The sequence below is a fragment of the Haliotis asinina genome, chromosome 3 (assembly GCF_037392515.1).
Source record: "Haliotis asinina isolate JCU_RB_2024 chromosome 3, JCU_Hal_asi_v2, whole genome shotgun sequence".
Classification (NCBI taxonomy): domain Eukaryota; kingdom Metazoa; phylum Mollusca; class Gastropoda; order Lepetellida; family Haliotidae; genus Haliotis; species Haliotis asinina.
The window spans coordinates 43,204,838-43,220,423 of NC_090282.1; the positions used below are offsets into that span (position 1 = coordinate 43,204,838).

General features: G+C 40.4%; 2 protein-coding genes across 2 annotated transcripts in view; one reads left to right on the plus strand and one right to left on the minus strand.

Moving 5' to 3' along the window:
- Window positions 1–906, plus strand: part of LOC137278064 (replication factor C subunit 1-like) — a 33,069-nt gene extending 32,163 nt beyond the window's left edge. Inside the window, exon 25 of the mRNA XM_067810143.1 lies at window positions 196–906. Within this exon, the coding sequence (XP_067666244.1) occupies window positions 196–315 (120 nt within the window). The 3' untranslated portion in view covers window positions 316–906. The remainder of the gene's footprint in view (window positions 1–195) is intronic.
- A 1,501-nt stretch (window positions 907–2,407) lies between these two features.
- LOC137278066 (tudor domain-containing protein 7B-like) overlaps window positions 2,408–15,586 on the minus strand; it is a 60,919-nt gene continuing 47,740 nt past the window's right edge. Inside the window, exons 14-25 of the mRNA XM_067810149.1 lie at window positions 15,380–15,490; window positions 14,886–15,029; window positions 14,225–14,315; window positions 13,922–14,059; window positions 13,026–13,126; window positions 12,268–12,513; window positions 11,894–12,006; window positions 10,182–10,890; window positions 9,353–9,430; window positions 8,008–8,112; window positions 7,300–7,417; window positions 2,408–5,049 (exon numbers count right to left, since the gene is read on the minus strand). Of these exons, the coding sequence (XP_067666250.1) occupies window positions 4,829–5,049; window positions 7,300–7,417; window positions 8,008–8,112; window positions 9,353–9,430; window positions 10,182–10,890; window positions 11,894–12,006; window positions 12,268–12,513; window positions 13,026–13,126; window positions 13,922–14,059; window positions 14,225–14,315; window positions 14,886–15,029; window positions 15,380–15,490 (2,175 nt within the window). The 3' untranslated portion in view covers window positions 2,408–4,828. The remainder of the gene's footprint in view (window positions 5,050–7,299; window positions 7,418–8,007; window positions 8,113–9,352; window positions 9,431–10,181; window positions 10,891–11,893; window positions 12,007–12,267; window positions 12,514–13,025; window positions 13,127–13,921; window positions 14,060–14,224; window positions 14,316–14,885; window positions 15,030–15,379; window positions 15,491–15,586) is intronic.

Consider the following 15,586-nt stretch of genomic DNA (forward strand, 5'->3'; position numbering starts at 1 on the left):
ATGTATGTATCTTATATACATGTGAAAATTGTGTGTTACTTGTGCAAAAATGTGTATAGTCTTCATCTACATCAGTTGTATCAGGCACTGTTTTGCCTGGGATAGGGAATGTATTAGACTGCCATCCAGTTGGAATATGCCTGTGGCTTTGATCTAAAATGTTTTCACATACATAAATACACCATCTGTTCACAGAAGGGGACATCCAGCAAGACAGCGGGGAAGAAGGGAGGCGATGCTGCAGGGAAGGGCAAGGCGGGCACTGGAGGGAAGGGCAAGGCTGGCGGGAAGGGGAAAGGAAAGGCAAAGAGCTGAGGGTGGTCAGCGGACCCCACCTGAAGCCCTCATTCACTGCGATTGATTCCTGTCATTGATAATTCAGTCATGGACTTGAACACGTTTGATTCACTGATGGTCATCCTCTGGAGCTTGATTAAGTACAGACAATCTGTATTGGAGAAGCACCATGTTGTTACTTGGGAGCTGTACTGTGTCAATTAATGACAGTGAAACATGACTGGTTAGGTTGGTATAGTGTGTAAATGTTTGCTGTGGACTCCCATACAGTTGTAGCAGGATTGTACTCTTGTAGTCCATGGTGAAAGTATTCTCTTCTCTTACGTCTGACTGAATTGATGATGAATAGAATTACTGACAATTTATTGCACATTGTTAGTGCTTATTGATGCAGTCAAGTGCTAATCCTGAATGGTCATGTATGCTGCTTCAAGGACAGGAATGTGTCAGACCAGGATACTTTAGAAAACAATTCTGTGGGTTGTAGGAGACTCATTGGGTAATTCTCTGGAATGTCAGATGTGAAAAAATCTTGAGTTGTGAGGGCTAAGCACAAGCCGCATTTGTAAATATGTACACAAAGAAATAAAGCCAGCTTTATACATCCTCTGTGGGCTTTTATGTTTGTGTCAGGTAGCTGAATGTTTCAGTTACTATGTGAGTGCAAATGTCCTTCATTCAGAAATTGTTACTTTCACCAATATGTAGAGGATCTTGTCCAGTGAAGAACTGCTATCTATCACATTTATGCATTTCCTGATTATACAAGACATGACATTGTAAATAGGCAGCTTATGATACTTGACTATGGTTTAAGTAAGACCGAGAAGATCTTGGTTAGAATTAGTCTTCAGTAACCCATGTTTGTCATAATCATACCCCAGTTTTGTAGATCGATTCTCATGCTGTAGATCTCTGGACTGTCTGGTCAAGATTTGATTACTTACAGACCACTGCCATATAGCTGGAATATTGCTGAGTGTGGTGTTAAACAACAAACAATAACAAGATCAGTACATGTAGTTTCTGCATCATGCAACAATGCTGAACTCCCATTATTTTCAGAGGGCAAGGTTTCTATCCCAGTAATGCCCAGTCACTTGCCTTGTGTATAGAGGCTTGTGTGACGTGGCATTGCCATAGATTGAAAGAACAGCCAGTCTCTAGCACTTAAACACCTTTGTAGTACACATAATTTCACTTACATCACCATATTTTAGCTTCATGAAAGCCGAGACTGGTGGCACTATGGAAGTTGATTATTCTGGTTTTAAAAAAAACAATCACAGGATTCCATGAAGTCTGTGCAGCCTGTTTTTCTATTGAGTCAGTGTTTGATGGGCAAGGTATGGTCACACATGACTGGAGTGGTAGCAGAACACTATAGATAACCCTATCTAGCACCGTGCTGTTCAGGTGTTAGACCTGGGACAAGCTATGTCCACTGGCACCAGATTGAAGCACACGTATATTTCTCCATGTCTCACATTTCCACAAGTATGGTATGTCAGTCTAAGTAAACTTATCCTCAGTACTTTTCGTTAACGAAATAACCTGCCTCCACAGTGTTGAATACTGGGAGTTTTCTGACTTCAAAACGGAGGGTAAATGATAACGATCAGTTTGTCCTTTTGAAGTGAACATTGCTAGCCATTTGTCTTGAATGTCATGTTTCTTGTAAGTATCATGCAATTCTTTGATCATATTAACAATTTTTTCTGGTTCAAATCCCAAAATATTACAAGGTCACCAATAAAAACTTCCGTGTCACAATTACTGTTGCCCAGTAGATTATTCTGGTGGGCTAGATATTTTCAACCCTAACTAAGCCCACTGACCAGTTCATAAATAACTGGAAAAACCTGCTAACAACCATTGTGGGAACAGTGAGTGCAGTTTAACACCACACTTAGCAATGTTCCAGCTAAATGGCTTCAGTCTGTAAGTAATAGACTCTGGACCAAGGTGATCAACTGATCAACATTATGTGAATTGTTGAACGCAATTGGGATACGATGATGAGTCAATGAGGGTGACCACTAGATCCAAATAGTTGCTTTCCTGCATCTTCTTTGGTCCATTGCGGAAATAAGCAACAGAACTTGAGAGATGGAATGAAATATTTTATTTGGCAGCACCAAATTACCGGACAGTGCTGACTTTGCCTTATATTACAGGTAACATATAGCAGGTTCCTGTCACTGGAAACATTCAACACCAAGCAACTGGTCATAACCATGTTACATCATAAGGCAATAGTGGTCACAGAATTTTTTCGTACAGGATCAGTTTATACACATAAAGATCATAGAAAGGAAATAATTAAAAGTATTTTGTGCTTGCAGACTAGATTAGTCATAGATATTGTTAAAATGGAGTGAGTTTAGTTTTTACGCCACTTTTAGAAATATTATGATGAGGTCATCATAAATGGGCTTCAAACAATATGCCTGTGGTGTGACAATCAAACACTTTAACCACTAGAATACCCCATTAAAATGGAATCACCCATACTAATCCTGGAGCTTAGCAATGGTACAAAAGCAAAATATTTGTTTTGAATTATGTGGTTCTTGGGGTGGACTTAAGTCTGTGTTCAAGATTCTAAGACACGTGAAGGATCCATCAGTCCATTTGAGAGAATTACACCTTCATAATCCTGATAACGCTTGCTAACACAATAAAGTATTCAATACTGCTTGCACATGGACTAATGAATAAGTACAATTAGAAATTATATTTAAAGTAAAATTATACCTGTATCGTTAATAACAAAATGATTTGATTGATAAACTAAATGACAACTCATTTTGAATACTTGTTTAATGTGTACAGGAAACGTTCATCTGAAGATACACCTAGGTACAAACAGCACATCTCAAACTAAAATCCACTGTATATGTAAAATATGATGATGCTCACCTTGATACATTTACATAAACTGAAAAACATTATTGTTTAAGGCTGAAAGATAAAGATGCATTAAGTTGCTATCTTGATACTAACTTTTCAACGTAATTAGTGCCTTGTTCAGTCACACAAATATATTTACACATTATGCAGACACCTGATCCTTCTCGTGCCCCTACCTTCCAGTTAGGCAAAGTTTTGAACAAAGATCATTTCCTTTGACCAGTTTGAAAAAAAAAATGTCACACAATGCCTTACTAAGTGAGAACTAATATTTTCATTTATCTTGCGTGCCAAGACAACTACTGAACCTTTGTGTCTAGTGGACAGAAATTTGCTGAAGAGGTAGGGAGTCAGTGCACAGAGGGACTTGGCTCAAGTCTCAAAGTTGCAGATCCAACCAAAACAATATACTTTTTTTTTCATTTTTTTTTCATTCATGAGAACAACCCACGTGTGTAAAGGAATAAGAATGTCTTGTGGAATGATGATGATACATGTAAAAGAAATCAATGAGAATAAAACTTTGTCCATAGTGACAATGATCTTGGTTTGAAGAATCTGCCACCTTTAAATCTGTATTTAAATTTAGATTAAGTGCACATACATTCAAAGCATTAGACCTCAGAGAGTCTTAGGTGCTTCCAAATACAAATCTTAACACTGTCCCACCTGGGTCAAGTTTAATTACATCTACCCAAGGAAGGGATATTAATAATGATAATAATATGCAGGTCCATGACTGAAAGTACTGAAGTCTCGCTCTCGTATCACAGGAAGTGTTTGGCACAGTTACTATGTACAGTCCCCTCTCTATGACATGATATGCTTGATGTACTGAATCAGGAGATTTAAGCTTCCTGTCTATCATATACAGCTTAAACTGCCATTCTTGACTTGTGACAAAGGCAACCAAACAGCAGCAAGAGTCTTCCAAACTTCAGATACTGATTCCATCAGGCTATCAGTGACATACAACAGTGTCTTATCATATTATAATAAATATCCATGTCACCATGCTGACTGTCAAATACCTCGTGTAAATGGCTGTACTCAACCTTACCAATTACAATCAATTTGTAATATCTACATTATGTAATCAAGCACTACCATATTTGGTCAGAGAGGTTCTAATGATCACCACAGACACACGATCCCAGTCAAATGCTCCTGATCTGATTTCTCCATTATGCACTACACATCATTCCAGGGCAGCCTCACATGCATCAACTCTGCCCTAGAGGTCTTTGTCTGCACACAACAGTGACAGACCTAATGCTATGTGGGATGGAGACACTTGAATATGTTGGATACAGCGTAGCAATGTGTTCTATAACATTGTACTGCATACAGATTAATACATATGCTATACTTCAACTACATTATGGGTCAAATAGCATGGAATTCAAATACAATGCTTACAAGAGCATGTGTTGCTGACAATCCTGCATTGCTGAAAATCCACACAGTCACACCAACAGGAAGTTCAATTACAATGGCAGGAGGAATTGCTCAAAAAGGATTCCAAACACATTTTCACACGCAGGTCTCAAAGTTTTTCATGCTGAGCTCAATCCATTCATGAACTATCATCATAATGTTTGCAGATTGTACAGTTTCATCACGAGTCCAAACTCCGTGCAAACTTCATATCAATCAGCACTTCGTCGATGAGGATATCTTCCTGATCACTGGATGTGTCCACCAGCTTCACAGACACCATACCTGAGCTCTTGTTCTTGTCACACACCAAGCACACAAAGTCCCGTCCCTGGGCCAACTCCATGAACTTGTACTTGGCAGCTTCGGACCAAGGCTTGTTGATCTTCACATAGTCGATACCTGGTAGGGAAAGGGCCCAATGAGAGACATGTAGACAGTTACAGACATCCTACCTTGAAACTTACTTGGAGTCAATTAATTAGCCATACCACAATCATACAGTGAGTGAGTGGTGTGAGTTTGGTTTCACGCCACTTAAGCAATATTCTAGCAATACAGCCGAGGGGAACCAGGTATGGGCTGAATACACTGTACCCAAGAGGGGAATCGAACTCAGGTCTTCGATGTGGCGAGTGAACACTTTAACCACTAGGCTACTCCACTGCCCTTTCAGTAAATGAGTTTGTTTGGTTTTCAGACATTTAGATTTCCAGTATATCATGGCATATCTGTTTTTGTGAGAGCAAAGCCCAAAGAGGTACAGGCTATATAATTATAAAATGACTGCAAGGCAATGAAACATCAAATACCATCTTTTAGCATTTGAGGAATTTAACAACGACCTCATGGCAGACAAAACTCATAATAAAACAGAACTGGTGTTAAATAAATCAAAGAAAAACAATGTGATTTGGCAATGAAAATACCATGTAAGTAAAAGGAAATTAATCAAACCAGAAAAGAACAAAAACAAACGGTTCTGCTTGCTGCAGTTGAAACACATGCAGGATTAACTACCGGTAAACACTGTTAGACCAGAGACACTTATCACTCTCAGGGCATATCATACAAATAATCTCATTTATGGCTAGTCCGAGGAGCTGTGACAATGCCCACATCAGAAAGACAACTGACACAGACAAATTCCCACAACCTTCATTTCCTTCAGTATTTACCCATTATAATGCAAGGACAAAGAGCTATAACAGGTGTCATGCTATGATATGATACGTAACCTAGTAACATCAGAGTGATCTGATTCACATCCTGAAACAGGAATCCTAATTCATAAAATCAAATTCTCTCCACTTATGAAAGTGAATCACAACCAAGAATCATTTCAGGAAAATGTCGTGGAAGACACATGCCTTGGATCACAGAAGAGTCTGTTCTACACAGATAACAAGGAATTACTAGAGGATCTGCTCAAAATGGTTCGTCAACTGTGTCTGTTGTTATTCACCTGTTTTTAATTAAATGTAACTTGTAATGTACATGTATTGTGATTCAGAAGTTTTAACACCACATTGTCACACCATTAAGAGTTACAATGAATGTTAGGCACATGCTCAAATGTCTGAGAAAGGAGCTTAATATCGAAGACATATCATCTTTCACCCCCAAAAGTACGGTAGTGTGGATCAGCTAAGATAAGGTCAGTCCGAAGTGAGAAACAATCTCTGTTTGTGTGTAACATTTGACTGATCTTGTCAACAAAATGGTGAACCAAGTGGCACCTTTATGTGCTGATCTATCGTCTTGGCTGATATCTGAAATATGGAAATGGCAAATAACATATCTACGTAACTACACTTCACAATACAATATGACAAAATGTTGTACACTCTTCAAGAATCACAGCTTGATGCTATTTGCTTGTGATACAATGCTATATCCCAGGTGTAAAACAACATTTGAGGGACCAGCAATTTATAAAGGAGTTCAATGAAACAAGCTGTTAAAGGATCAGGCAGAAACTTTTTACCAAATTATTACATCTTCACTTCATTTGTCCCTAAAATTAGAGAAACGATTGCTACATGGTCTAGAGGCTTTAGATGGGGTCACTAGGCAGCTTCTGACAAATCACAGCCACCAGATCTCAATCTTCATCACAATGCAGGGTGTGAATTCATATGTGTGCGTGCATGTGTGTGAATACCTGCACCAGATGCTACCTGGCCTATTGGTATAGTTGCATCATCACAATTTTGGTTGCACCATGAAATAATGACACTGGTTCTAAAAGTTCATAGCAAATACTCAGTACTAGATAAATTCAACAGACCCTGACATCAGGATGATAAAGGATGTTACCTTTTATATAAATTTCAGCTACATGTTTACTGCTACATAACTGATTTATTAGTACACAAATATGCTATAACAAGTCAAGTGGAGAGAAAGATATCAAGTCCACTCACAATGACAAACTTACAATTCAAACACATGATGACTGCTATAAGATGGTGGAGATCTACTGTAACCTTCACCAGGTGCGACCTGTTACTAAAGGTAACCTGCACCAGCCATCATTAACATGCAACAGTATCGGTTGCAAAATCACAATAGCTCTCTCATCCCTACCACCAGCACATGTGATGTATATGAGGACATCTAGGACTGAAGGAGTTAATAGAATGACCTTACCATGTAACTTGGCTTTGACTGCACACAGCGGCAGTGCATAAAACTGTTCTGGTAACGGCTGCAGATCTTCTATCTTCAGGATGTTGTACTGGCCATAGTCAGGGAAGTACACAGACATCTAAACACAACCAGGTTCAAAGTGCTACAATAAACAGCTTACACAGAAACTGGATCTGCAGCTAGATAGTATACTTGAAATACTACAAGTCAGACTTATTATCAACAGGAAAGAACATACCTGTAACTCTTGCAATATATAATCAACAACGTGTCTCAGAATGAATTATGCACTTTGAAAATAACAACGGCTGATTGATCAGTGAACTCAAATTACTGCCACAGCTATCCACGGAGTAGCCAGTGCAAGCTAGGACTGGCTGAAATGACTGATGATCAGAAATGTCAGAAAAATTGATAATTATCACTATGAAAATTGTGTTACTAGTAACGTCGAGCATTAACTTTTGTGGCAGAACAAAAGATTGATCTTCTCACACAGGATACAAATTTAGGATTTTATACATGGTCTGCTTCGAAATCATGTTTAGGACACACTTTTGTTAAAATCCATGTAAAAACATGCTACTACTCACTATGATGGGAAATATATTCTGGCCTGTATCACTAGCCATGCTACTTTCTCCAAGGTTTTGTGCTATTATCTCACTTCAGAGGGTATAGAGGGTGTCATTCTCAATGTCGACTTACCTGGTGCTCTATGATATTCTTAAAGATGACTCGGTACCATGCTCCCTCCAGACAGCCAGCCATCAGCATCCCTGCAGTCAAATCCTTCTCTTCCAGCACAACATGCTGCAGCACAACAAACACTGAGTAGTGATCACAGGCAGCATACAGTACAACAAACACTGAGAAGTGATCACAGGCACCATACAGTACAACAAACATTGAGAAGTGATCACAGGCAGCATACAGTACAACACACACTTGAGTAGTGATCACAGGCAGCATGCAGTACAACAAACACTGAATAGTGATCACTGGCAGCATACAGTACAACAAACATTGAGAAGTGATCACAGGAAGAGTACAGTACAACACACTGAGTAGTGATCACAGGCAGCATACAGTACAACAAACACTGAGTAGTGATCAGGTAGGGTACAGTACAACACACATTGAGTAGTGATCACAGGAAGGGTACAGTTCAAGAAACATTGAGTAGTGATCACAGGAAGGGTACAGTACAACAAACACTGAGAAGTGATCACAGGAAGAGTACAGTACAACTCACACTTGAGTAGTGATCACAGGCAGCATACAGTACAACACACACTTGAGTAGTGATCACAGGCAGCGTACAGTACAACACACACTTGAGTAGTGATCACAGGCAGCATACAGTACAACAAACACTGAGTAGTGATCAGGTAAGGTACAGTACAACACACATTGAGTAGTGATCACAGGAAGGGTACAGTACAAGAAACATTGAGTAGTGATCACAGGAAGGGTACAGTACAACAAACACTGAGTAGTGATCACAGGCTGGGTACAGCACAACACACACTGAGTGGTGATCACAGGAAGGGTACAGTACAGCACACACTGAGTAGTGATCACAGTCAGGGTACAGCACAACACACACTGAGTAGTGATCACAGTCAGGGCACAGCACAACACACATTGGGTAGTGATCAGTCAGGGTACAGCACAACACACATTGAGTAGTGATCACAGTCAGGGTACCGCTGGCACACATTGAGTAGTGACCACAGTCAGGGTACAGTACAACATTCCATAGAAGTTAGAAACAAAGGCAGCAAACCACACAACATTCTATAGCAAGAAGAGAGTCACACAAATTTTAACTTGTGATTCTACTTTCCCTGTTTCACTTGGTTTACATTCCATGACTAACCGCAATATCTATCTATTTAAACTACAAAACTGAATTGCTACAGGATAATGATATACCTCAAAGCATACATTTCAACAAATATTTACAAGTCTTTTCTAAAATGTACTAGTATATGGATAGTAGACTTACACTGTGTATATAACCTGCCTCATGACATGTTATTGTCCTTACCTTAGTGCAAGATTTGAAGTGTTCATTGAGATCCTTCATCATATTCTCCAGACATAACACCATCTTGTACGGTGTACACTGCAAAGATATACATTCAACTGCCTGACACTTCTGGATACATACCACTGGGAAAATTGTAGGAATCACATGTACCAGACATTGCAGTGTTAGTAGGTCTGTCACGATTCAGCAATGTGAGTGAGTATGTTTTTATGCCGTTTTTAGCAATATTCCAGCAATATCATGGCAGGGGACACCAGAAATGGTTTCACACATTGTACTCATGTTGGGAACCGAACCCAGGTCTTTGGCGTGATGAGTGAATGCTTTAACCACTTGGCTACCCCACCGCTATTCAGTAATGTATTTCTGGAATGTGGATCATCACATGACAACAGCCACACAAGAAACCTGTCTAGAATCATAATTCACTTCTCCACTGGTTTTAAATAAGTAGACCCGTGAAGATCCCGGGGTAGAATAGGCCTTCAGCAACCCATGCTTGCCATAAAATGCGACTATCCTTGTCGTAAGAGGCGACTAATGGGATCGGGTGGTCAGGGTCGCAGACATGGTTGACACATGTCATCGGTTCCCAATTGCTCAGATCGATGCTCATGTTGTTGATCACTGGATTGTTTGGTCCAGACTTGATTATTTACAAATATTGCTGAGTGCGGCATAAAACTAAACTGACTCACTCATTTAAATAAGGAATACAGACAAAGTTTTGCAATAGGCTTGTCTGATCTTTACACAGACAAACCCTCCAAAACGACAGCATAGCTATTTGTTCAATATAGAGAAGTGCATATTATAGCCTACTTACCCAGAAGTTTGTTGGATCGGACACCCACAAAACATGGACATCAAAGAACTCTCCAACACCAGGAATATCAACCAACTCAGGCTGAGGTATTTTTCTCCTGACAACCCCCTTGTTTAACCCTACATGACTAGATAGAAGTGTGGGCTCAGACATCACTGTGCTATTACTGTTCCAAGACTGTTCACTGTGAACCACTGCAGAGGGAGAACTACTACCCGCCTTGGTCCTCTCCCCTAGTGTCAGACCACCGAGTCCCTGCACTACAGCAAAGTCCACAGCCTTGCCTTGACTTGTGGCTGCAGCAGTGTCCGGACTGGCGATATCACTGCTCTCCCAGTTGGAGCTGGTGTGTGAGTCCAAGTAGCTTGCAGCCAGGGCCTCTGCTTCTTCTTCTGTTCCCCATGAATCTGCACTTGTTGTGCTCAACGTCCGGTTGAAGTCTGGTTCTCTGTTTGTCCATATTGCGTTTGTATCCCTGTAGCCAGATGTGCTGGTGATGGCTCTTGAACCGGAGTTGTCACTTTTGGGGGACACAGAGTTAGAGTGTGTGGAAGGAGGCTGTGACAAGGATGCTGCTGCTTCTGCTCCTCCATCTGTTACTGTGAAGTTTTGGGGATCCTTGGCCTGGATTGCTTTAATGACAGCTTCGTTGATGTTCAAATCATTGTCATCATTTGTGTCATACAGGATCACAGATAGTCGCTCATCTCTGTAGCAATCAAGAAGACAGGGTGTACATTTTAATGGTAGCATGGTAGTTACATATTTCAATGATCCATGGTATCTCATTTTATGTTGTTTTCAGTGCCAAATATATAAGCTAGTGAATGCATTCTCACTCTATTGTAACTTCAAGAATTCTCCAAAAAGAAGAGATAGTGAACAGTATTCCTGTTTTATGGTGTTTTAGCCAATGCTGGAGGAGATCCAGAAGAGATCCAGGTCTCAGATGTTTATGCATTTTTTTTTTGACTTAGAAAATATTATTACGAAGTGCGTTGTTATTACAAAGTGGGTTGCCACAATGCACACATATGGTCCTGACAGAACCCAGAAACATACTTGTGGCACACAGGGATTCAAATCCACAATCTCTGTGAAGTCAGTTCACAATCCACCAAAATGGTCTAATATATCAAGGGCAAACCTGAAATAATACACACAAAAAAAAGATACTACTGAATTCTGAATATTGGACATTTGGGGATTCGCAGACAATTCACACCTTGTTCCTTATGGAAGTACCAGTCAACCACTTCATCTGCATCATCAAGCTCTCATCCTAAACATACCTGTCAACTATTACTGCTACACAGTCTAGCTCGTCATGAATGTAACTGTCAATAATATCCACCACAGAGTCTAGCTCTAGTCATGAACGTAACTGTCAATAATATCCACCACAGAGTCTAGCTCTAGTCATGAACATAGCTGTCAATAATATCCACCACAGAGTCTAGCTCTAGTCATGAACGTAACTGTCAATATTATCCACCACAGAGTCTAGTTCCAGTCATGAACATAGCTGTCAATTATATCCACCACAGAGTCTAGCTCTAGTTTTAACATACCCGTCAATTATATCCACCACAGAGTCTAGCTCTAGTCATGAACATAACTGTCAATTATATCCACCACAGAGTCTAGCTCTAGTTTTAACATACCAGTCAATAATATCCACCACACAAGTCTAGTTCTAGTCATGAACATACCTGTCGACTATTTCCGCGACACAAGTCTTGCCTAGTGCCATGTCCAGCAGGCTCTCCAGGGCGGTCACTGTATCTGTCACTTTCTCCAGCCCATTCAGGTAACAGCGCACAGCCTTCAAGAACAGTACAATGGCAATCACAGCTCATGAGTGGGGAGGTTTTACATTCAGTATATTACTACAGTCATCACTGTATCACTGTATGTGGCTGAAGAAGCGAGATATTTACTTCCCACATCGCCATGTCCATTTTAGGTACTGACTACCTTTACCTCTACCAATACCCAGGGACCCACACAAATGTCAGTACCACAAGTGTTGTGTGACACAGAGAATCAAATAAATGATTGCCCCTATATGAAGATATCTTCTGACCTGATATGGCAGAGAGGTATTGAGATCCAGTGGTAGTGAACGAAGGTGTGAGAGGCTGATGTTCTCAGTATCACCGTGGTCAGTGAAGTAGCACTCAGCCTTGCCATCTGTCACAGAGTTGATGAGCACCCGCTGGTACAGTCCATCCATGCTGGCAATGCACACTGCCCCTGGAGCTATGAAGGTGTCTGGATCAGCCTTCTTGAAACAGTCCTCCAGCTGGGCTTCAAACTCATCCAGCTTGTCCTAGTAAAACAAGATTCATCTTTCCACTTGAAGGAAATTATTGAGCACTATTCACATACAGACACAGACATAGACTGGACTAAAAAACATGGCATGCTTCATAATGCTGACCTTATCCTGATTTATTACCTACGAGGGGGATTTACTACCTATATCAGGATTAATATGTTTTTCATATGATGTCCAAGGGCAAAACATCACTTTGTAATGTTGATGTGACATCATGAACAATTCCATGACATAACGTTTCTTCTGTAATGTTGCGTTCTACATACGGCAACAGCGGGAGAGCAACCTATATTTATAGTTAGATTTGGGGTTTATTTTCCTCAATTTCACAACTCTGGTAATAAACAGAGTATCATATTCGTGTCCATATCACACTATGTTTACGATACTCATCCCTCGTATATCCTTGTGTCATAAACATAGCATGACATGGGAACTATATAATAACCTCTATTTATTACTCGATAAATAGGAGTACAGAGTTCAAAGTACAGAACACATACGGAGTAATCCTCGCCCACTATCCTGACGGTGACAGCAAGGTCTGGGCTGATAAAGCACACATACACATCCAGGAACTTGTTGTCAGGTAGTAACACAGTCTCTGAAACAAACAGACACAGGTGAACTGCATTCAAACACACTGTTTAGAATGTACTTGCTAATATGTTGTTTCATGGGGTACTCATTATTCTGGCTACATCACATAGCCTGTAAACAATCAACTCTCCACCAGACAACCAATGTTTCTTATTGTGAGCAATGTCCCAGTGGCAAGATACAACCAGTAGGGCTGTGATGATGTGGTTCCATTCATCCAAAATCAAATTCGACATCTTAGTTTCGATTTTCAATAACCATCATCACTATTTTGATTTGATAATTGAACCCCTATGTAAATTATATCTACACAAAAAGAATGTAATTTTGATGCCAACTTGAGCACTTAAGTAAGGCAAAACACTGGTTGGTTGACACTGGGCTTGTTAGTAGACATCGTTTACACTGTGAGTTAATGAAATCTGATGTTTTTACTTGTATGAAGGACTGAATCAAAAATGATCGAACTGAGGGTCGAATATCGAAAATCAAATCAAACTGAGGTTTGGGTGAATTGTTGCAGACGCAACAACTAGACACAAGTCATCAAGTGACCAAAACACAGTTTTGTCACCAATAACATGAATAGGTTACTGGCTATATTTCAAATAAAGACCTTTGACAAGGTTTTGATCATTAACAGACTGCCACCATATATCTGGAATATTGCTGAGGGTTGTGTTTAAAAACACAAGTTGCTGGAACAAGCTGAACTTTACAAACTGTGTCAAAAGTAAACTAAAAGAATGATGCAGTAGAACATGAAGCAGTATGTCAATGCTGTCTGTGTTACACTCACCTGGTTCCCCTATCATGGAGTCAGTGTCATTTGGCTCAGCGCCCCAATCCATCACCTCACTCTTCACAAGACCCTTCTTTATCAGGTAGTCATTGATGGACATGTCATCCTTGGACAGTTCCACCTCACACTGACCATCTGGGGACAGATGAAACTTTATCTACAGTCAAAGATATCTACAAGGTCATCCAAGAGATGATACCGGAAGTTCATAGTCAAATTCTCACTTTAACCTTAGACTTCCTAATTTCCAAACAACATTATTTCTGGTATTTCATGTGGTGTGTGATTGTCCTGCCTCACCTGTGTTATAGGCCACAGTGGAAGCAGATAACGGCGAGTCCTTCACCACCTCAGAGAACTCCTTCAGGGATGGAGATGGTTCGTCTTGGCTCTACAAACACAACAAAATAACTGGATCTGCTAGCTGTGGAAGTGGGAGTGTTTCATCAACAGTTCTGATATGATTCATGGATGAAAGGTCCTGGTACAAAATGAAATCTGTAATGAATGTTAAGGCTAAATAAAAGAAGTGAAATCAACGTGGAAGGAAAGTCTGAAGTGAGACAGAAATACTTGATGTCTACCTCGATTAAACAATGAAATTCTATATGGTGCTGACACATCAACAGCCTTAGCAGTGTGCTGTATACTTTAGTGAGGATTAAGAAAACCCAAAACACTCCCGAGTCAAAGTGCATGGGGAAACAGGAACCAGTTTTACATCCGCAGTCACTCCAGTGGACCAGTGAAGTGCAGACAGCACCATTGACTGTTGTCTACTCGCTGGTCCTGTGGTCTTGTGGGACATTTTGAAAGGCTTCTTACACTGCTTTAGAAGGTGACAATTGAGACTTATCAGCAGACCATTGGATGTCTTCCGGGCAAAACACTGCAATGTGATTTATGGTGAATGGAGATCACTGGGCCATTTCAGGGCCATTTGACTGTACCAAAACCTCACCTCTGTGTCTGTGACAATGATGCTGTACAAGGCACAAGGTATTGCCTGAGCTGCAATGCTAGCTGTTGTTTCTGGCAGCTGCCGAATGGAGGACACTGGGACTGTCTCAGTATTACCATAGTCCAGGAACTTCACCTGCACTGACTGGAAGAGGGAAATGAAAGGGCACTGAAATTCAGTGATCACACTAAACAGTTAAATGGAAGACCCATACAGGCTTTCAGATGAATTTATTAGAAAGTCTTACACATAAATTATTTCATTTTCAGAATGCACATCCAATCACACAAAACAAAATTCACATAAATATTCAAGCAAGCAATCATATGGACAACCAGATGAGGGACTTTGAGATGAAATCAGCCCATTCATCTGGCATATGCACAAACTGTGTCACTTCCTATCATCAGCATCAGGACACTGGGGATGTATCCTAACTGACACTTGCCACTGGGACAATACATAAACAAGGCAACATATCTTTGACAGTGTACCTGTGCAGTGATGTCCAGCACCTCAGCTCTGTACCAGCGTTCATCCTCGGTATAAAGAGCAGCACAGAATGTCCCCTTCTTCAGCATACTGCTCTCAGGCACAGCCTGCTTCTGATCAATGCAATTAAAACACATCCGTGTAGACTTCTGATAAAACATATATGTTCCCTACGCAATCAGTCCAAAAGAATATGTTCCCCCAATATT